We start from the raw sequence: 22,594 nt of genomic DNA on the forward strand, positions 1-22,594 counted from the left end.
ACTAAACGAAATAGAAAACAGAAAAACAATTGAAAGAATTAACAAGACCGAAAGCTGGTTTTCTGAAAAAAAATCAATAAAATTGATAAATCATTGGCCAAACTGACAAAAGAAAAACAAGAGAGGAAGCAAATAACCCGAATAAGAAATGAGATAGGCGATATTACAACACACCCGACTGAAATAAAAGGAATCATATCAGATTACTATGAAAAACTATACTCAAATTTGAAAACCTAGAAGAAATGGATGAATTCCTAGAAACATACTACCTACCTAAACTAACACAAACAGAAGTAGAACAACTAAATAGACCCATAACAAAAGAAGAGATTGAAAAGGTAATCAAAAAACTCCCAACAAAAAAAAAGCCCCTGGTCCGGAGGGCTTCACTGCAGAGTTCTACCAAACTTTCAGAGAAGAGTTAACACCACTACTACTAAAGGTATTTCAGAGCATAGAAGAGGATGGAATACTACCAAACTCATTCTATGAAGTCACCATATCCCTGATACCAAAACCAGGTAAAGACACCACAAGAAAAGAAAATTATAGACCTATATCTCTCATGAATATAGATGCAAAAATCCTCAACAAAATTCTAGCCAATAGAATTCAACAACATATCAAAAAAAAGAATTCACCATGACCAAGTGGGATTTATACCAGGTATGCAGGGATGGCAGGGATGGTTCAACATTAGAAAACCAATTAATGTAATCTACTGCATAAATAAAACAAAAGACAAGAATCACATGATTTTATCAATTGATACAGAAAAGGCATTTGACAAAGTTTAACACCCATTCATGATAAAAAACTCTCAGCAAAATAGGAATAGAAGGCAAATTCCTCAACATAATAAAGGGAATTTATACAAAGCCAACAGCCAACAACACCCTAGAGAAAGCCTGAAAGCATTCCCATTGAGATCCGGAACGAAAAAAGGATTACCTTTATCACCGCTCTTATTCAACATTGTGTTGGAGGTCCTAGCCGGAGCAATTAGGCTAGATAAAGAAATAAAGCGCATCTGGATTGGCAAGGAAGAAGTAAAAGTGTCTCTATTTGCAGATGACATCTTATACACAGAAAACCCTAAGGAATCCTCCAGAAAACTACTGGAACTAATAGAAGAGTTCAGCAGAGTATCGGGATACAAGATAAACATACAAAAATCAGCTGGATTCCTCTACACCAACTAAAAGAACATCAAAGAGGAAATCACCAAATCAATGCCATTTACAGTAGCCCCCAAGAAGAGAAAATACTTAGGAATAAATCTTACCAGAGATGTAAAAGACTTATACAAAGGAAACTACGGTACGCTTCTGCAAGAAACCAAAAGAGACCTACATAAGCGGAAAAATGTACCTTGCTCATGGATAGCAAGACTTAACATTATAAAAATGTCTATTCTACCAAAAGCGATCTATACATTTAACGCAATTCTGATCCAAATCCCAAAGACTTTCTTTAATGAGATGGAGAAACAAATCACCAACTTCATATGGAAGGCAAAGAGGCCCCGGATAAATAAGGCATTAATGAAAAAGAAGAAGAAAGTGGGAGGCCTTACTTTATCTGATTTTAGAATCTATTATACAGCCACAGTAGTCAAAACAGCCTGGTACTGGTATAACAACAGATACATAGACCAATGGAACAGAATTGAGAATCCAGACATAAATCCATCTACATATGAGCAGCTGATATTTGACAAAGGCCCCAAAACAGTTAAATGGAGGAAAGACAGTCTTTTTAACAAATGGTGCTAGCATAACTGGATATCCATCTGCAAAAAAATGAAACAAGACCCATACCTCACTCCATGCACAAAAACTAACTCAAAATGGATCAAAGACCTAAATATAAAATCTGAAACGATAAAGATCATGGAAGAAAAAATAGGGACAACGTTAGGAGCCCTAATACATGGCATAAAGAGCGTACAAAACATTATTCAGAATGCAGAAGAAAAACCAGATAACTGGGAGCTCCTAAAAATCAAACACCTGTACTCATCCAAAGACTTCACCAAAAGAGTAAAAAGACTACCTACAGGCTGGGAAAAAGTTTTTAGCTATGACATTTCCGATCACCATCTGATCTCTAAAATGTACATGATACTGCAAAAACTCAACTACAAAAAGACAAATAACCCAATTAAAAAATGGGCAAAAGATATGAATAGACACTTCACTAACGAAGACATTCAGGTAGCTAACAGATACATGAGGAAATGTTCATGATCATTAGCCACTAGAGAAATGCAGATCAAAACTACAACGAGATTTCATCTCACTCCAACAAGGCTGCCATTAATCCAAAAAACACAAAATAATAAATGTTGGAGAGGCTGTGGAGAGATTGGAACACTTATACACTACTGGTGGGAATGTCAAATGGTACAACCACTTTGGAAATTGATTTGGCACTTACTTAAAAAGCTAGAAATAGAACTACCATACGATCCAGCAATCCCACTCCTCAGAATATATCCTAGAGGAATAAGAGCCTTTACACGAACAGATATATGCACACCCATGTTTATTGCAGCACTGTTTATGATAGTAAAAACATGGAAGCAACCAAGGTGCCCATCAACGGATGAATGGATAAATAAATTATGGTATGTTCACACAATGGAATACTACGCATCGATAAAGAACAGTGAGGAATCTGTGAGACATTTTATAACATGGAGGAACCTGGAAGGCATGATGCTGAGTGAAATTAGTCTGTTGCAAAAGGCCAAATATTGTATAAGACCACTATTATAAGAACTTGAGAAACAGTTTAAACTGAGAAGAAAACATTCTTTTGTGGTTACGAGAGGAGGGAGGGTGGGAGAGGGGTATTCATTCACTAATTAGTTGGTAGATAAGAACTACTTTAGGTGAAGGGAAAGACAACACACAAAACAGGGGAGGTCAGCACAACTGGACTAAAACAAAAGCAAAGAAGTTTCCTGAATAAACTGAATGCTTCGAAGGCCAGTGTAGCAAGGGCAGGGGTTTGGGGACCATCATTTCAGGGGACATCTAAGTCCACTGGCATAATAAAATCTATTAAGAAAACATTCTGCATCCCACTTTAAGGAGTGGCATCTGGGGTCTTAAATGCTAGCAAGCAGCCATCTAAGATGCATCAATTGGTCTCAACCCACCTGGATCAAAGGAGAATGAAGAACACCAAGGACACAAGGTCATTATGAGCCCAAGAGACAGAAAGGGCCACATGAACCAGAGACTACATCAGCCTGAGACCAGAAGAACTAGATGGTGCCCGGCTACAACCAATGACTGCCCTGACAGGGAACACAACAGAAAACCCCTAAGGGAGCAGGAGAGCAGTGGGATGCAGACCCCAAATTCTCATTAAAAGACCAGACTTAATGGTCAGACTGAGACTGGAAGGTCCCCGGTGGTCATGGCCCCCAGACCTTCTGTTGGCCCAGGACAGGAACCATTCCCGAAGCCAACTCTTCAGACATGGATTGGACTGGACAATGGGTTGGAGAGGGATACTGCTGAGGAGTGAGCTTCTTGGATCAGGTGGACACTTGAGACTATGTTGGCATAGTCTGGAGGGGAGATGAGAGGGTAGAGGGGGTTAGAAGCTGGCGAAATGGACACGAAAAGAGAGAGTGGAGGGAGAGAGTGGGTTGTTTCATTAGGGGGAGAGTAATTGGGAGTATGTAGCAAGGTGTATGTAAGTTTTTATGTGAGAGACTGACTTGATTTGTAAACTTTCACTTAAAGCACAATAAAAATTATAAAAAAATAAAAATCCTCACAACTGGACCAATAAGTAACATCACGATAAACAGAGAAAACACTGAAGCTGTCACGGATTTCATCTTAATTGCATCCACAATCGATGCCCATGGAAGCACCAGTCAAGAGATTAAACAACACATTGAACTGGGCAAGTCTGCTACAAAAGACCTCTTTCAAGTGTTAAATAGCAAAGATAACCACTTTAAGGACTAAGGTGTCCCTGATCCAACCATGGCGTTTTCAGTTGCCTCATATGATTGAGATTTTTGCTGAAAATCATTCAAAAGCCGTTCCAGAAATATTCTGCCAGAAATTCAAGCCAGATTCAGAAGAGGACATGGAATGAGGGATATTATGGCTGATGTCAGATGGATCTTGGCTGAAAGTAGAGAATACCAGAATGACGTTTACTGGTGTTTTATTGACTATGCAAAAGCATTCAACTGTGTGGATCATAAAAAATTATGGATAACATTGGAAAGAATGGGAATTCCAGAATACTTAATTGTGCTCATGAAGAGCCTATACACAGACCAAGAGGCAGTCATTTGAACAAAAGAAGGGGATATTGTGTGGTTTAAAATCAGGAAGGGTGTGCATCAGGGTTGTATTCTTTCATCATACTTATTCTATCCTGTATGCTGAGCAAATAATCTGAGAAGCTGGACTATATGAAGAAGAATGTGGCATCAGGATTGGAGGAAGTCTCACTAACAATCTGCAATATGCAGATGACACAACCTGGATTGCTGAAAGTGAAGATGGCTTGAAGCACTTACTGATGAAGATCAAAGACTACAGCCTTCAGTATGGATTATACCTCAACACGAAGAAAACAAAAATCCTCACAACCGGACCAATAAGCAACATCATGATAAATGAAGAAAATACTGAAGTTATCAAGAATTTCATTTTACTTAGATTCACCATCAATGCCCACAGCAGCTGAAGTCAAGGAATCAAATGATGAATATAGGGAAAGTCAGCAAAACATGACCAAGGCAAAGCCACTGAAGCTTCCTAAAACACCTGGAGGGACCAAGTTACTGGGGCTGAGGGCTAGGGACTATGGTTTCAGGAGACTTTAGGTCAATTGGCATAACATAGTTCCTAAAGAAAATGTTCTACATTCTACTTTGGCAAGTAGCCTCTGGGGTCTTAAAAGCTTGTGAGCAGCCATCTAAGATATATCTATTGGTCCCACCATGTTCAGAACAAAGGAGAATGAAGAAAACGAACGACACAAAAATATTAGTCCAAAGGACTAATGGACCACATGACCCATAGCCTCCACTAGCCTGAGCCCAGAAGAACTAAATGGTACCCAGCTACCACCACTGACTGCCTTGACAGAGGTCACAATATAGGGTCCCGGACAAAGCAGGAGGAAAATGTAGAACAAAATTCAAATTCACAAAAAAAAAAAAAAAGACCACACTTAGTGGCCTGACAGAGGCTGCAGGAACCTCTGAGACTATGGTCCCCAAACACCCTAACTCAGAACTGAGGGCACTCCTAAAGTCCATCTTTCAGCCAAAGATTAGACAGGCCTTTAAACAAAGAATAACACATGTGAGGAACATGCTTCTTGGTTCAATCAAGTATACGAGACCAAACGGGCAATACCTGCACAAAAGCAAAGATGAGAAGGCAGGAAGGGACAGGAAACCTAGACGAATGGACACAGAGAATCCAGGGTTGAAAGGGGAAGGGGGAAAGTGCTGACACATTGCAGGGAGCGCAAAACAATATGTGTACAAATTTTTGAAGGAGAAGCTACTTTGGGCTTTAAACTTTCACCTAAAACACAATTTAAAAAAAGAAATCAAAAGATGTATTGCATTTGGCAGATATACTGTAAAAGACCTCTTCAAGATGTTAAAAACCAAAGATGTCACTTTGAAGACTAAGGTGCACCTGTCCCAAGCCATGGTATTTTCAATCGCCTCATGTGCATGTAGCAGCTGGACAAGGAATAAGAAAAAGTGAAGAAGAATTGATGCAATTGAATTACAGTGTTGGTGAAGAATATTGAAGATACCATGGACTGCCAGAAGAATAAACAAATCTGTCTTGGAAGAAGTACAGCCAGAATGCTCCTTAGAAGCAAGGATGGCAAGACTGCATCTCACATACTGTGGACATGTTATCAGGAGGGGCCACTCCCTGGAGAAGGACATCATGCTTGGTAATGCAGGCGGACAGCAAAAAAAAAAGGAAGCCCTCATCAAAATGGAGTGACACAGCGGCTGCAACAATGGGCTCAAGCATAGCATCGATTGTGAGGATGGTGCAGGACCCGCCAGTGTTTCATTCTGTTGTACGTGTGGTCACTATGAGTCGGAACCAACTGGACAGCACCTAACAACAATCCAAGATATCTGAATTATAGCAGGCTGCATAGATCTTTTTCCCCCTCTCACTGAAGATTGAAAATGACTGCACTGAAGGAATAAGATAAATGCATAAAAAGTTAAGAAATGTAAGATTTGGAGAACAATTCAACAATGAAAGAGCTATTACACAGCAATACCTGATGGGTAAAGAAATTCAGAAAGGCTCATGAGAGGGTGGGACGGTCAAAACTTTTATTAAAGGAAGCAAAACTGGAGCTGAGGAAAAGATGGGTAGAAACTGGAAGATGAAAAGGCAGAGGCAAAAAATTTGCCAAGTTTGAAAGGTATATGTAATTGATTTTATTGGTTTGATGGAAAAGTTGATACCCTCAGAAGGTATGTGGCTTATCATGAAGAGACCCTGGTGGAATGGCAGTGGATCATTTAATCTATAAACAATAAAGTCTGTGTTATATATATGATAATTACTTATTGTTAAAAATAGAAATGAGTTATTGAACAAATTAAGTTTTAGGTAATTTGGTTTTAGACAACTGGCTTTATGTAAATGAGTCCATCTGAGGCAAATCAACCTAGAGCCAAACATATTTTATTCAAGACTTGGATAACTCATAAAAATAATAATACATCACTACTAAGTCATACATTCATCCAGGCAGGGCAATGAAATGAGAGTTTAAATTGAAAGTATCTCATTTTATTCTTCTAATAGCGCTGACAACAGGTTTAGCAAGAGAAGAGGAATGAGGCATCAGCTAAAATGCAACAAAAAGTATCTATAGATCTGTATTATCTCTTATCCCACTACCCCTCAGTATCATTTTTTAATATATCTGCTCACAATAAAACAGAAGTCATTCATTGCCTCTCATCAGCTATCCGGTAGACCACTGCAAAGAACTCCAAACTAGTCTTCAGACTTCCCCACCACAGCCATTCACCCACCTCCAGACCCATATTCATCATCAATAGCTCTAGAGAAACCCAGCACCCAGTGCCGTCAATTGGATTCCGACTCACAGCAACCAGCTCTAGGGAAGACTTAACAAAACTCACATCCAGTCCTGTTACTCCCTGCCTAAAACCTTTTAATGACTCCCTGCATTGTCTACAGCTCAAGGTCCTTAGCATGGCATGCCACACAGCCCCCTTCCCTATAAGACCTGGCCTGTTTGAGTCTCTAGGCATATCACCCTTGCAATTCCATCCCTCTTGTCTCCCATCTATCAATCCTAATAAACTACTTGCAGTTCTTCAGACAAGCCCTGCTCTCTCCTTCCTCTACATGTTTGCTCTTCTTGGCCTCCACCTGACCTACGTGGTTTAATATTGTCTTCCAACGCTGCTTAGGGGGCCTATCCTAATCATATCTGGTAGGGCTGACGACACTCTCTTTTGTGATCTACTATATGCTATACAGGGTCACTATGAGTCGGAATCAACTCAACAGTAATGGGTTTAATGGAGTCCTGGTGGCGTGGTAGTTAAAATGCTTGGCTGCTAACCAAAAGATCAGCAGTTTGAATCCACCAGTCGCTCCTTGGAAACCCTTTGGGGCAGCTGTACTCTGCCCTATAGGGTTGTTATGAGTTGGAATTGACTCCAGGGCTTTTTTTTTTTTTTTAATAAGAGCATCTAGAATTTCTCATTGCACTTAATCTGTGTATATTTCACCTCTCCCCCACTCTACCCTTATGCCAGCTCCCTCCTTTCTCTCACCCCGCCCCCAATACTGAACTATGAACTAAACCCAGATAGGACAGAGTAGAACTGCCCCATAGAGTTTCCAAGGAGCACCTGGTGGATTTGAACTGCCCAACTTTTGGTTAGTAGCCATAGCATTTAACTTGTACACCACCAGGGTCTCTGAGCTATGAGCTACTTGAGTACAATGACCTTGTCTTATTAATCCCTATATTCCAAGCATCTATCACACTTACAAGCACATAGTAGGAGCTCGGTATATATTTGCTAAATAAATTAATGAATACTTTATTATTTGTAATAGTGAATTAACAACAGCACCAAGAAATCAGACACTAATAATGTGATTGGTGTTATTAAATGAGAGGTACGATCTTAGGAGCATCAACAACTCTGATGTCATGGCCATTTACCTGCAACTTCTAAGATTACAACACAAGATGAATATGCGTTCTAACTAAGTCAAAGGAAATCCCCTGGGAGTCATCCTAGCTGTGCCACGTAGCTCAACACACAATAGTAGCTTTTTTTAATCAAAGTTGACTTCTGCTTATCTTGAATGGTGGTACACTAAAGGGGGAGTCTTAGTGTTGAGAAAAAATAACATCACCAGACGACAGCACAGAGGACACATCTGAAAATCATTTGTTTGTTGTTTCTATTTTAACAAATCTAGTGTTTCCACTACTAAGTACACTGCATACTTTGTTATTTAAGATGCTGAAAATGTCCCCTAGTTTCCTTTAGTTTCCCTTATCTTGAATTCACAAAGTTGATTATTTTTGGCTAAGACTGCCTTATTTAAAATGACCAGAAAAATTACCAAATCAAACTTAGTGCTTCATCACGACCCAACAGGACGTATCTCAAGAATGCAGTGACGGTTCCACTCTCATCTGTAATGTAAATGACTTAGATAATCAGACTTAAGAAGAAAATCACATGGTCATTTCAACAACTATACCCCTAAACCATTAAAACCAAACTTCTTTCTTTGTGATAAAAACACTTGGGAGCCTGGTTGTATAAAGAATCTTCCTTAACTTGATGAAGGTTATTAACTAAATATTTCCAATAGAGGTGTAATGTAAACTATTTACAACTTTGTTTTGGAGGTCCTAGCTAGCCACAGGAGAAAAGACGTGGCAGTCTGCTTCTGTAAAGCTTAAACCAAAACAAACCCGCTGACACAGAGTTGATTCCCAACTCATAGCAACCCTATAGGACAGAGCAGAACCACCCAATGGGGTTTCCAAGGCTGTAATTTTTATGGACGCAGACTGCCACATCTTTCTCCTGCGGAGCAGCTGGTAGGTTCAAACCGCCAACCTTTCAGTTAGCAGGTTAAAATAAGTGAATCAAGAGAAAATGATAAAGGATGTAGAAACAGACTAGCATATAGAAAGGTATTCGTAATATAAGAGTTGGTCCTATCGACACAGTAAAAATGAACCACTTGCTAAATGTCAGGACAACTGGTTATAATTTGGAAAAAAGAAAACTAATAATAGCGGCTTACATTATTTTGGTTTTGCTATGCGCCAGACAGTGCACAAGGCTCTTTAAATGCATTATTTCACTGAATACTCAGAATCGCCTTTTTTTTTTTTGTTTTACAGATAAGAAACCTGAGGCACTGCCAGGCTAATTAACTTGTGTGGAGTCACACAGCCAGTAACTGTTGAAGTCTGAATTTGACTCTGTGACATTCAATTCCATAGCTCAAGCTCTCTAATCATTACAGCATACTGCCTCTCTTTAATGCATCCTTACCTATATCACATACAAAAATAAATCTTACCTGCAATAAAAACCTTAACACACATATGTGTGTATATTAGTTGAAAATACACATATTGTTAAAGTTTAGGTTGGTGAAAGCCTTAAGACCAAGAACGATAACAAATCCAGATACCACAAAGGAAAAGTCTTGACTACTGGAACATGAAACTTCTGTAGAATGACACCATGAGATTAAAGACGTGACAAGCTTTGTCTTGCAATATATACAACAGTCAAAGGACTAATTTCCTTAATATATAAAGAGTTCCTTCAAAAGTAAGGAAGAAAAAAAAAACCCAAAGGGGCAAAGAACACCAACAAGCAAGTCACAAAAGAAGAAATCCAAATGGCCAAAAAATATATGAAAAGACTAGTATCACAGAATTACAAATTAGAAACAATAGTATGTGTGTCCGTTTTTTGCCCATCTGATGGGCAGAAATTTAACGAGTGCTGGTGAGATGTGGGGGGAAGACATTCTTCTTTTGAGTTAGTATTAACAGGTTCAGTATTTTGAGAGGACGATTGCCCAGTATCTACCAGCGGTTAAAATGGGCAGGGTACACGTAAAACTGGTAACAATGGAACCCTACACAGCATGAAAATAAATGGACCACAGGTAGACGCAGCACCATGGAGGGTCCTCCCGAGCGTAATGTGGAAGGAAAGAAGCCAGACACAAAATGAATCCCTTTATGCGAAGTTCAAAAATAGGTGAAACTAATCTATGGTGTTAGAAGTCAGGGCAGTGATTTCCTTTGAGGAAAAGGGAAGGTGCAGTGATTGGAAGAGGGCAGAAGGTGGGCTGCTGAGACGCTGTTGTTACAACAACACTGTTGTTACATTGCCACTGAGTCAATTCTGACTCTCACAGTGATCCTGTACATGACAGAGTGGAATGGCCCCAAGGGTTTCCTATGCTGTAATCTTTACAGGAGCAGATCGCCAAGTCTTTTCTGTCACGGAGCCACTGGTGGGTTTGAACCACTGGTGGGTTTTGGTTAGCGGTTGAGCTTAGCCGTTGTGCTGCCCCACTCCCAAACAAAACCCACTGCTGTTGAGTCGATTCCAACTCATAGCAACTCTATAAGACAGAGCAGAACTGCCCCACAGGGTTTCCAAGGCTGTAAATCTTTACAGAGGCAGACTGCCACATCTTTCTCCCATGGAGGGGCTGGTGACTTTGAGCCACTGACCTTCAGGTTAATAGCAGAGCGCCTTACCACTGTGTCACCAGGGCTCCTTAAAAAATGTGGCATAATTAGAGGAACGCAGATTAAAACTACGATGAGATTCCACCTCACTCCAACAAGGCTGGCATTAATCCAAAAAACACAAAATAATAAATGTTGCAGAGGCTGCGGAGAGATTGAAACGCTTATACACTGCTGGTGGGAATGTAAAATGGTACATCCACTTTGGAAATCTATCTGGCGTTTCCTTAAAAAGTTAGAAATAGAACTACCATATAACCCAGAAATCCCACTCCTCGGAATATATCCTAGAGAAATAAGAGTCTTTACACGAACAGATATATGCACACCCATGTTTATTGCAGCACCGTTTACAATAGCAAAAAGCTGGAAGCAAACAAGATGTCCATCAACAGATGAATGGATAAATAAATTATGGTATATTCACACAATGGAATAGTACGCATCGATAAAGAACAGTGATGAATCTGTGAAACTTTTCATAACATGGAGGAACCTGGAAGGCATTATGCTGAGTGAAATTAGTCAGAGGTAAAAGGACAAATATTGTATAAGACCACTATTATAAGATCTTGAGAAATAATTTAAACTGAGAAGAGCACATTCTTTTGTGGTTACAAGAAGGGGGAGGGAGGGAAGGTGGGAGAGGGTTATTTACTGATTAGATAGTAGACAAGAACTACTTTAGGTGAAGGGAAGGACAATACTCAATACAGGGAAGGTCAGCTCAACTGGACTGGACCAAAAGCAAAGAAGTTTCCTGGATAAACTGAATGCTTCGAAGGTCAGCAGAGAAAGGGCGGGGGTTTGGGGACTATGGCTTGAGGGAACATCTAAGTCAATTGGCAAAATAAATTCTATTAAGAAAACATTCTGCATCCCACTTTGAAATGTGGCGTCTGGGGTCTCAAATGCTAACAAGCGGCCATCTAAGAGGCATCAATTGGTCTCAACCCACCTGGATCAAAGGAGAATGAGGAACATCAAGGTCACAAGAGAATTATGAGCCCAAGAGACAGAAAGGGCCACATGAACTAGAGACTTACATCATCCTGAGGACCAGAAGAACTAGATGGTGCCCGGCCACAACTGATGACTGCCCTGACAGGGAGCACAACAGAGAACCCCTGAGGGAGCAGGAGAACAGTGGGATGCAGACCCCAAATTCTCATAAAAAGACCAGACTTAATGGTCCAACTGAGACTAGAAGAATCCCTGCGGTCATGGTCCCCAAGCCTTCTGTTGGACCAGGATAGGAACCATTCCCAAAGACAACTCATCACACATGGAATGGACCGGACAATAGGTTGGAGAGAGATGCTGATAAGGAGTGAGCTACTTCTATCGGGTGGACACTTGAGACTGTGTTGGCATGTCCTGTCTGGAGAGGAGATGGGAGGGTAGAGAGGGTTAGCAACTGGCAAAACAGTCACAAAAGGAGAGACTAGAAGGAGGGAGCGGGCTGACTCATTAGGGGGAGAGTAAATGGGAGTATGCAGTAAGGTGTATATAAGTTTATATGTGAGAGACTGACTTGATTTGTAAACTTTCACTTAAAGCACTATAAAAATTATTTAAAATTAAAAAAAAAAATGTGGCATAGGCTATGGCATATCAAACTTCATTCTCATCTCCCTGAAAGAGGCTTCAAAGTGGATTTGATGGGCTGGTTCTACTTTCTCTAAGATACAATAAAACTACTAAAATATAACCCATTCCAATGCATAGCAACCCTACAGGACAGAGTAGAACTGCCCCGTAGGGTTCACAAGGCTGTAATCTTTACTGAAGCAGATTGCCACATCTTCCACCTGCACAGCAGCTGGTGGATTCGAACCACCAACCTTTCAGTTAGCAGCTGAATGCTTAACCACTGCACCACCAGGGCTCCTCACTAAAATATACAAGGATTAAAATAAAAAATGTTTGTTCATGTTGACTTAAAATTAGGCCTACATGGATCATGCATTCTAGCAGAGAAGCTGTAGCTCAACAGAGGTTAAGTCAATAAGACCCACCGGAACTTCATAAGGAAACCCTGGTGGCGTAGTGGCTAAGATCTCTGCCGCTAACCAAAAGGCTAGCAGTTCGAATACACCAGGTACTCCTTAAAAATCCTATGGAGAAGTTCTACTCTGTCCTATGGGGTGGCTATGAGTTGGAATTGATTCAGTTGCAATGGGTTTGGGTTTTTTTTTTTTGAACTTCATAAGGCTCCTCAGACCACAAGTATTTTGACTTGCTTTAAGTTACCCTCCCTAGTACTAAAAATATCATTAATAGTCCCCTCTTTGATTTTTTTTTTTTTATATGAGGGGTCAAAACGGCAGCATGAAATGACCAAGTCGGTTTCTGCAGATGTGTCCAGTGAGCCTCAGATGTTCTCCTTTATATCTCAGATTTGGTTCACTCAGGTCCTGTCATTTTTCATAACCCACATAATTCTTAAATACTCCTGCCCCCACCCCAGTGTTTTCCTTGCTGGATCTTTAAATGACGGTATAAAAAAGTTAAAAAAAAAATCCACTGCCATCTAGTCAATTCCAACTCATAGTGACCCTACAGGATAGAGCAGAATTGCCCCGTAGAGTTTCCAAGGAGCACCTGGTGGATTTGAACTGCTGACCTTTTGGTTAGTAGTCATAGCACTTACCCACTATGCCACCAGGATTTCCAAATAATGGTACAGTGGCAGGAAAAAATCCATCACTCTCCACCCTACCCTCCCCCACCACCACCCCCCCCCTGAAACTGCAGTCCTCTCCAAATTGTAATGCCAGCTCTTTTATTAATTACGTGTGTCTTTCAACAAGTCATAACCTCTCTGGCTCTCATCTGAATGAATAGGATGAACTAAATGATTTCTAAGACACTTGCAACCCTAAATTTTTAATATTCTACAAATCCTGACTCAGTGTTTTAATCTCTTGGTCCTACCCGCTTGTGCCGAAGATCTTTAGTAGTATTTCCCTGAACAAACTATGTGATTCCTCAGTTGCTGATACACACACACAATGGGATTCCCTCTCCTTAACATCAAACTTTAACCCCTGTTTGTATAGGCAGAGTCAACCTGCCCTCTCTACAGCTTCCAGCTAGATAGTAAGCCAGGCTTAGCATTGTCACTTGTCCTCCAGTTTCCCAATATAACTCCTTCTATGCCCACAAGATACGAAGTTCTCCTGGTCTTTAATCTGTGTGGCTTCCTATTTCTGGTCTCTCACCATTACTCCATGCAAGTAATGGCAGCATGTCACAAAGATCTAAACAATACACAGTGCACACACCCATTGCCTAAACTGTGAAAGAAGACACTTTGGATAATTTATCTGGATGCGTGACCCTAAAGGAAAATTCATTCATAGCTAATGCAGCCTGTTAGCTATGAATGGAGGAATTAAAACTCAAAGTACAGTAGGGTAATGAAATAGTCTGAGATATTTATAGCTCTCCCTGGCTGGTGAAGCAAGGCTGTCTGACTCACCAGGAAGGGTGGTGAACAGCTCTATTACTCTGCAATGAAAGGAACTCAAATTAGAACCAAACCAGAATGAAGGTGGACTTCTACTAAGCTGAGGGATGGTTATTTCTCTATCAATTCAATTCTCAATTCAAAATACTCTAAATAGGAGCATTTCTGAGGTGCTCCAAGGTTCTGCTCACTCACAATAACCACAACAGACCATGCTAGGTCCCCTTTTCGACAAGAGCCGCAGTCCTCACACCATCGTCTCCCAGGCCCAAGCCAGCTCTGAGGTGCAAGTGGAGAGAAGGAGAACACCTCCTGAAGCACATTAGAAGAGAAACCAAATATGCACAGTTTATTTTGTTTCAAAAGACATGACAGCTTTTCTTCTTTGTATTTTCTCTTTCTCATTCCATGGGCAATTAAGTTACCGCAGGTTCCCCAAATAGTACCATTTTAATCCCACAAACATTAACCTCATTTCCCCTCAGGATTCTGAGGCACACACTACGACAATATGTATTTTTAAATGTCTTAACAGATAATGAGAAATTTCAGGCAGTCTGTCATAATACGAAATAGGAGGTGAACAGGAAAAGGAAGCCCAAGTGATGGGCTGAGCGTTTGGACAGGGGTTCTTCATGTGAACTGGGGGGGGCGGGGGGGGCAGATGGCGTGGGGGGGCAGGAAGGTCTGAAACATCTGCAAAATGTCTGCAGTATTTTCTTCTGTAGCTTTCTATCACCGTCAGGTTTTTTAAGGAGTCTCAAAACATTAAGAATCATTGTTGTTAGGTGCCAGCAAGTCGTTTTTATACAGAGTAGAACTGCCCATAGGATTTTCCTGGCTACAATCTTTATGGAAACAGATCACCAAGTATTTCTCCCATAGAGTGGCTGGGTGGGTTCCAACCGCCAACCTGCCAAGCACTTAACCATCTGTACCACCAGGACTCCTTAAGAATCATTAGCCAGGGTAAAACAGGGGAAGGTATCCGCTAAGGTCATCAGTCAGTCCAGATGTGTGTCACTCAGTCAAGACCTGGCCCTGGAAAGAAAATCACCTATAGCAAAGCCAGTATTCTTGAGTCACTAGATTCTTCGGAATATTCTCAGGACTTTTAGAAAAAAGAAACAAATCACAAGAAACAAAGTCATACCATGTACTTATTTAAAAAATAAAATATGCCTGGGACTATACTTAGAAACAAGTATACACTATACATAAATATACAATTTTTGTATATACTTATGTATAAAAATGTATATATACATATAACTTTTAATTCACTGAAGGGCATATAAGAAAATGTGACTGAATAGTTTGATAAGAAAATGTTTCTAGGTAGAAATACTAAGCATTTTAAAGTTCTCAATCGTCAAATTAACTTATAACTGTGGTTTGGCCAACGGGAGCACTGCCCAGAGGAAACAGGGTATTTATTCCCCCAGCGTTCTCCCCACCAGGTCACCACGGATGGGCTGTGTCCCTTTCCTGAAGGCCACAGCTCCTGTATGCAGCTCCCTCCATACTGCCCAGCCTTCCTCTGAAGTTCTGAGGTCCTGGTCACTGCTCCCTTCCCTTAGCGTTGTCTTTAGTATCCAATGATAAGTTCTGAATAAAAGAAAATCTAAGCAGTGACAAGCCCAAGGTGGCTGAGGGCAATACAAGGACAGTGGGGGTTCGGGGGAGGACTCATGGTGAAGAAACACATCTCCTTCCCAGGTTGGCCACAGACTGGGCTTCCATGTCAACATTAAAGAAATCCAACAGCACACTTGAAATCTGAATGCCAGAGTCCTGACCTCCCATTTCACTGATTTAATAGATAACACACTCTAAGAAAAAATAAAGCACACTGAGGATGTGAAGGCACAAGACTTCAGACACACAGAACTTCAGATACCTTGAGGTATCTTGAATCTAATTTCTCCGTCTCAGTGTTTCCTACAGAGTGGCAAATTCTGTGTTTCCCTCAGACAGGAAAATCAATGGAAATATGATAGGATGCGTTAAATTTCAAGTCAAATGCTTGTACGACTCCAGTCTTCTGAACGACTGTTTTAGAAAACCAGACATAATGCTAACTTCTTCAAAATGAGCAAAAAAAAATGGCAAGGTAACCCATGCTGGTTTCAAGTAACAGGTTAAAAATGAGTTTCCTCTAGGCATGGGGCATCCTGTTCTTCAGTATTCCCAAAGTATGTTAACAGAGTACTGAGCACCTAGAAGGCTCTCAAGAAGCTGAGCACCAGACCCAGGAGCATGCTGTGCCTGCCACAGTACTGCCAATCCAAGGAGGCTGGCTGGGGAGCTAGCTGAAGTCTCCAGACAATGGCCGGCCCTCTCACTGTGTAAGTGTCTCTTCAGACCACCCAATAGAACCTTTACTGTCTCCCTCCCTGTTCCCATCTCACCCAAGACCTTAGAAAGCTCTCAGAACACATTTCATTACTTAAAAAAAAAAAAAAAAAGACTATGAAAGCCAAGGTAAATTAATGTGCTCCTCTGAGATTCTGGAAATGAAGACAGAAACAAGGATGGCAGAATATGCAAAGAGGTATAAAAACCAGTCACCGCTGAGTCAATTTCGACTCATGGCCACCTTGTGTGTCAGAGTAGAATGTGTTCACAGAATTTTCAATGGTTGATTTTTCGGAAGTAGATCACCGGGCCTTTCTTCCGAGGTGCCTCTAGGTGGACTTGAACCTTCAACCTTTCAGTTAGCCGCTGAGCTCGTTAGCCACAAATTCCCCATTATTACTTGAAGTTAACTGAAAAACCATTTATAAATATATTTATAACTAAATGTGACATTTATTTCATTCTCTACTCTGCAAATATCATTACAAGGAAAATAGCTATGATACACTAGTAAGCACAAGACAAAGGTCACCAACAAAAATTAGGAAGAATTCACGAGATTCTGATTTTTTTATTAAAGCATACTTCGGTACTTTTAATCATTCAAACTACACCAGATCAAGAAAACAATTACTTAGTATGTCATCCCATATTGCAATCATAGTCATTCCAATTTTGGAAAGTCAAATGTGAGCAAGAAGATTGAGCAGCAAGATACATTATCGTTAAGGATATGATGTTTTCAATCTATAAATCAGGCACTGCATAAAAAAATGCTATGAAGTAATTAATGCCTTGGGGAAGTCCTAAGTTAGCAATTGTGTAAATGGAAGCTGAAAACCATCAGGTTGTAGACCTTGAGATTCAACTAGCATGTTCTCAATCATTGAAGTGATTTGATAATAATGCAGAAAAATCATACATTACTGAACCACCTGTACTTTGATCCACTTACGTCCATCAAAGAATAAACACAGAATTATTTTCCTATGAGCAGACAGATTGATCTTAATATGTACACATACCTAAGACAACCAACCAAATATAAGCCATTTATTGATAATCTTCAAAAAAAAGGAAAAAGGCAAAGGAGTTTCACCAGCGATACATATATGCACACACACATAAAATGAAGATATATGCGTCCTCTCATTTTTCAGTGTTTTTTTAACTTCATGTGAACTTTTCACTTAAAAGAGAAAAAAATATCTCAAGCCCCATTCCATTTAAGTAGATTCAAGTCACGTTCTCGGGAAGGTTTCCAGAGAGTTAGATTGCTTTAAATTGGCCATGCATTAAATAAAGCTTTGTCTAACAGTAGTGGAGGAATAACTGATATGGTATCCGTGCGTTCACTCTGGATGAGGTTCCTTTAGCTCAAAAAGCATTACTCAAAGACAAACAGCAAAGCAGATCACAGCTCTCCAGAGTCATACTCTACCTCTCTCAGCAACACTGCCAGCTCACACCAACATTATATGAGGGCAAACCACCTGCTTCCTAAGGAATTTGTAATCTACCCTGTCCATTAGCTCCCAAAAGCTTCTCCTACTTTACACGCAGCCCTCTCCTTCGTTCATTCCATTACACTCACCTTTCATCTCTAAGAGATTTGTTAACGATAAATGTGTAAGGTTCACTTGAACGGCAAAACCGAAAAGACAAGATTTTAGTGTTACATTTTAATAAGGAAACAAAACCCAAATTCTGAGAGTCTATTGAACTAGAACTAAAAGCCATGACAGCAAGAGATTCACTCCTGGGTCCCTGGCTTCCTTTCACTTTACCTGCTTCAGTGTACTTCAATCCCACTTTTTCTTCGGTGTCTTTTGTCTTTGGGGGTGGCCAGACAGCTTGGAGTCTGCCAGGAGTCCTGTCGTCCTGCTCTGTGGGGCTCTGGTCTGGCTGTTGAAAAAACAGGCAAAGAAAAGAATAACTTAAATGAAATATGGCCAGAGCCAATGAATTACTGAAAACAAACATGCTAAATCTAATTCTAAAATTAATGTTAATGGCCAGTTGCGCATCGCTCTCATTCATTGTCACTGAGACCATGTCTTATGACAGTACTCTCCTTTCCCAGAAATATAAAAGTTATCAGTAGAGGTCAACACCAAAAACAATTCAAAGCTAAGCATTTAGAACACTTAACAAATGATTTTTATCATATAACTATAAAAATCACAAACTCACTCTGATCTGAAGATACAGGTACAAATGTACCATGCTCAGGTATATTTAGAGGAATGTTTTATAATGTATCCCAAACAACTCCAAGGCTCATTATAGTATAAGACTATTTTGCATTTTCCATGAACATTAGTTATGGGCTAAGACATGCTTCTCCAAGAACTCTGTACCTGTCATTTCAGGTTTCTTTTTTTTTTCTTTCCTATAAAATACGAATGAGATAGACTTTGTGTTCAAGTTATTTTTTTATGGGAGTTGATATTTACAACTAGGATAATGCTCTCTGTATTGTGCTTAGCTTAGATTTGTTTGGGGGTTTTTTGTTTTGTTTGTAGCTGAAACTTTAAGATAATTTTTCAAGGCTTTTCAATGTCAAATGTTTTAACTAGACAAAACCAAAATCCTGTTGCAGTCCAGTTGATTCCAACTCATGGCAACCCTATAGGACAGAGCAGAACTGCCCCACAGGGTTTCCAAGGAGCAGCTGGTGGATTCAAACTGCAGACCTCTTGGTTAGGAGCAGAACACTTTAAGTACTACGCCACCAGGGTTCCTTTAACGGAATATATTAACTTAAATATACAAAGGAAAATGACAAGCTTACACTGAGTTGATATTAAGCTAGAAATTCTATCCACTGCTCTTATGAACATTTAGTATCCACTGGATAGGTGCTTGCTAGTCTTTACAAATTACCTGAACCAGTGTTCTTTGGATAATATTAATAACAAAAAAATTATTAAAAATATTAATAAAATATTAATAGCAGCTCCTATTAATTGGTTGCTTACCATATGCTAACTTTATTTAAATCCTCACAACCACCCTAAAAAAACTTGTTGCCATCTAATCAATTCCGACTTATAGCGACTCTATAGGATGGAGTAGAGGTGCCCTATAGGGCTTCTAAGGAGCAGCTGGTAAATTTGAACTGCTGACCTTTTGGTTAGCAGCCAAGCTCTTAATCACTGCGCCACCGGGGCCTCTTCTTTCCCTCATTTTGTAGATGAGGCAATTGAGACTCAGAGATGATCAAAGTCACTCAGTCAGTAAACGGCAGAGTTAGGATTAGGATTAAAACCCAGCTATCATCCTAAACCCAGGGCTCAGTCAGGATGCCTACCAACCAACATGTCGCATTTCAATCATATCATGAACATGCACTTTGCCAAACGGCGGACTTTCAAAGGAAAAATAAATTTTTCACAGAGGTGTAATCAAGTGGTGAGGAAATCCCTGTAAATCTGGGTTATACTTCCATATTACATTGCTTCCTCACACTGCTTAGTTTTTATAAGAACATCTACTATAACCGTTTAAGCCCAAAGTCTCCCACTCATACTTTACATTTACCCCTCTATATCAATCCAGAAAAATATGAAAAGAAAAACAGTACTGTACAATTCCATACTCCTTACAAGCTCCATTTAATTTCAATATAATCACCTTTCACCCAAAAGAGGGTCGCTAACAATAGGTAACTGGGATTCACTTTCACAGAAAACTGGAAAAGAAATATCGCAGCATCATATTTTATGGACAAAACGCAAAGCCCAATTCTACATACGCTTTTGGAATCAGAGGGACCCTCCGCTGGCCTTGACTTGGACCTTTCAAAAACAGCTCTTAGTGACTCCTTCTCGTGTCTCATCTTGCGCTTGAGAGCTTCTAGCTCAGAGGTATCGGTGGTGGTCCCCTTTTTGGGGGGACGGATGAATAAGGCTTTAAAGGCCTCCAGGGCAGTCTCTGGTGGCTTTGGCTTGACCTCTCCACCCGGGGTTTGGGCTTCTCCAGGGCCGCTCTGGCTCTCCTGGTCAGTGCTGCAGCCCACCTCTCCTCCCCTTGATGGCTCAGGGTCTTCTGCCTTGAGTTCGGTTTTGGGCACATCAATGTTGAGCAGTTGAGAGAGTTGCTCCAGGAGAGTAGGAGCTGCCTTCAGTTCAGTTGTTTTTTCCCCATTCTTCACTGGCAGCAGCGCTGCCTGAGCTAGGGATTTCTGAACAGGCTGGGTCAATTTGAGCAAAGCCAGGTCCCCATCCTTTGGTTTAATTTCGGTGATGGTCTCTCCTCCCTCAGTCACAGCCCCTTTCTTTAGCACACGAAGCCCACTAAAGAAAGCTGGAAGCTGGAACGTCTTCTCCCCAGGGACTTTTTTGGAAGAGGCACTCTCAGTGACTCCAACGCTAACGCTCTGATTTGCTGCTCCAGGTGGGACGTGGGAACCTTCTTCTCTAGCCTTGGCCTGGTTGGGCCTGTGCTCTGACTGAAGGCCACCATCACTAGATTCTGACTTGCCACTTATCTCAGGTGGAGTCCTTTGCGGACCTTCTGCACAGCGTCCCGCACTGTCTGGCTCTCCAGTGGCAATCTTTTCCCTAGAATCTCCTGGGATTTCTTCAGGCTCTTGGGATGGCTCGGATAAAACAACACCGGGGGTCTTTGAGCTGCTTCCCTCTTCTGGCTCCTGGTCATCATTATCAGTGTCCGAATCACTGGTGGTGTGGACGAGGGTCCCACGAACCAAAATGACATCAGCTGTGTTAACACCCAACGTAGGGAGTGGAAGCTCTTGACCAGGGAGAGGAGTCCCTGCTTCTGCTTTTCCCGGGCTTCCCTCTGACTCAGTCTCCTCCCTTCCAGGATTCCCATCATTTTGGAGGTCAGGTGGAACCTGAGCTTCTGCCTCCTGCTGACCCGAGCTACTGCTGGGGTCATCCTGCCCAGGTGTGGGATCCAAATCTAAGCTTTGGAATGCTTTTAGCACAGCATCTTCCTCTTCTGGCTTCACGGATTCCAATTTACTCGTAAATCCAAACAGGGATTTCATAGAGAACTTACTCAGGATGGACTGAGCCATTTCAAGTCCAGTTTCAGGTTTCTCAGGTTCTGAGACATCACTGCCATTCAGAGAATTACCAACGTCCTCCATGTCTCAGCAATGCCCTCAATGGAAGTTCGGACTTTTGTTACCTTCCCCTGTTTGCTCAGTTCATCCACTCCACCCGCTCTTAATTTACAGGACAGAGAGCGATAGGACCAGGGAGCCAGACTCCTTGGCTGCAGAGAGAGCACACTTGGTTGCTTTCAGGTCACTGTGCCCTCCTTCCGGTTTTGACGACGAAGGAAAAGCCCAGGGCAACCGTAGCAAAGTCTGCGGAGGTTTACCACCAGCAGCAGCGGAGGCTGCGCACCTTACTACACACGGGCCGGGAGGCTGCTCTTCTGGGACTTCTGTATTTATCCCCGTGGATAAAAGGCTTTTTGTCCTAGGGAGAGTCAGCCTGCCCCTGGTAATCCCAGCCGAGAACTTCACCACAAGCTCCGCCCCAGTGCCTGCCCTTCTCCTGGTTGCTTTCAACTTCCTTATTGGCGAGCAAGTTGCGGCTCCTGAAAGTGCTGAGCCAGCAGCGAGCTGATCCTTACAGTCCTGATCCCAGGTCCCCGCCCCCCCCCCCCCCCCCCGACAGCCCCGGAGATTCAAAAGTGATTCCGCAGAAAATTGCTGAAACACATCTTATGGGACCTCTCTTTTCTCCATCTGGATTCCGTTTTGGCCTTTGAGGCCAAAAAAACTAGCAGAGCACCCAGATAAAGAACCACTTAACAAGTCCAAAGCAAAGGAATAACAGTAAAGAAAGAAACTGATCATCTCAAAACGCCCAGAACTCTCAAAGCAGTTAATTTATTGCCCTTGAAGTTTCTTTTTTTTTTTTTTTTTAAGTGTTTTCTCGGCTT

General features: G+C 41.2%; 1 protein-coding gene across 1 annotated transcript in view; it reads right to left on the reverse strand.

Annotated features, from left to right (window-relative positions):
• Window positions 1-22,271, reverse strand: part of LOC100656530 (formin-1) — a 381,454-nt gene extending 359,183 nt beyond the window's left edge. The window contains exons 1-2 of the mRNA XM_003418636.4: window positions 20,427-22,271; window positions 18,457-18,574 (exon numbers count right to left, since the gene is read on the reverse strand). Of these exons, the coding sequence (XP_003418684.1) occupies window positions 18,457-18,574; window positions 20,427-21,788 (1,480 nt within the window). The 5' untranslated portion in view covers window positions 21,789-22,271. The remainder of the gene's footprint in view (window positions 1-18,456; window positions 18,575-20,426) is intronic.
• Window positions 22,272-22,594: the final 323 nt, after the last annotated feature.

This window comes from Loxodonta africana, chromosome 10 (genome assembly GCF_030014295.1).
Source record: "Loxodonta africana isolate mLoxAfr1 chromosome 10, mLoxAfr1.hap2, whole genome shotgun sequence".
Lineage (NCBI taxonomy): Eukaryota > Metazoa > Chordata > Mammalia > Proboscidea > Elephantidae > Loxodonta > Loxodonta africana.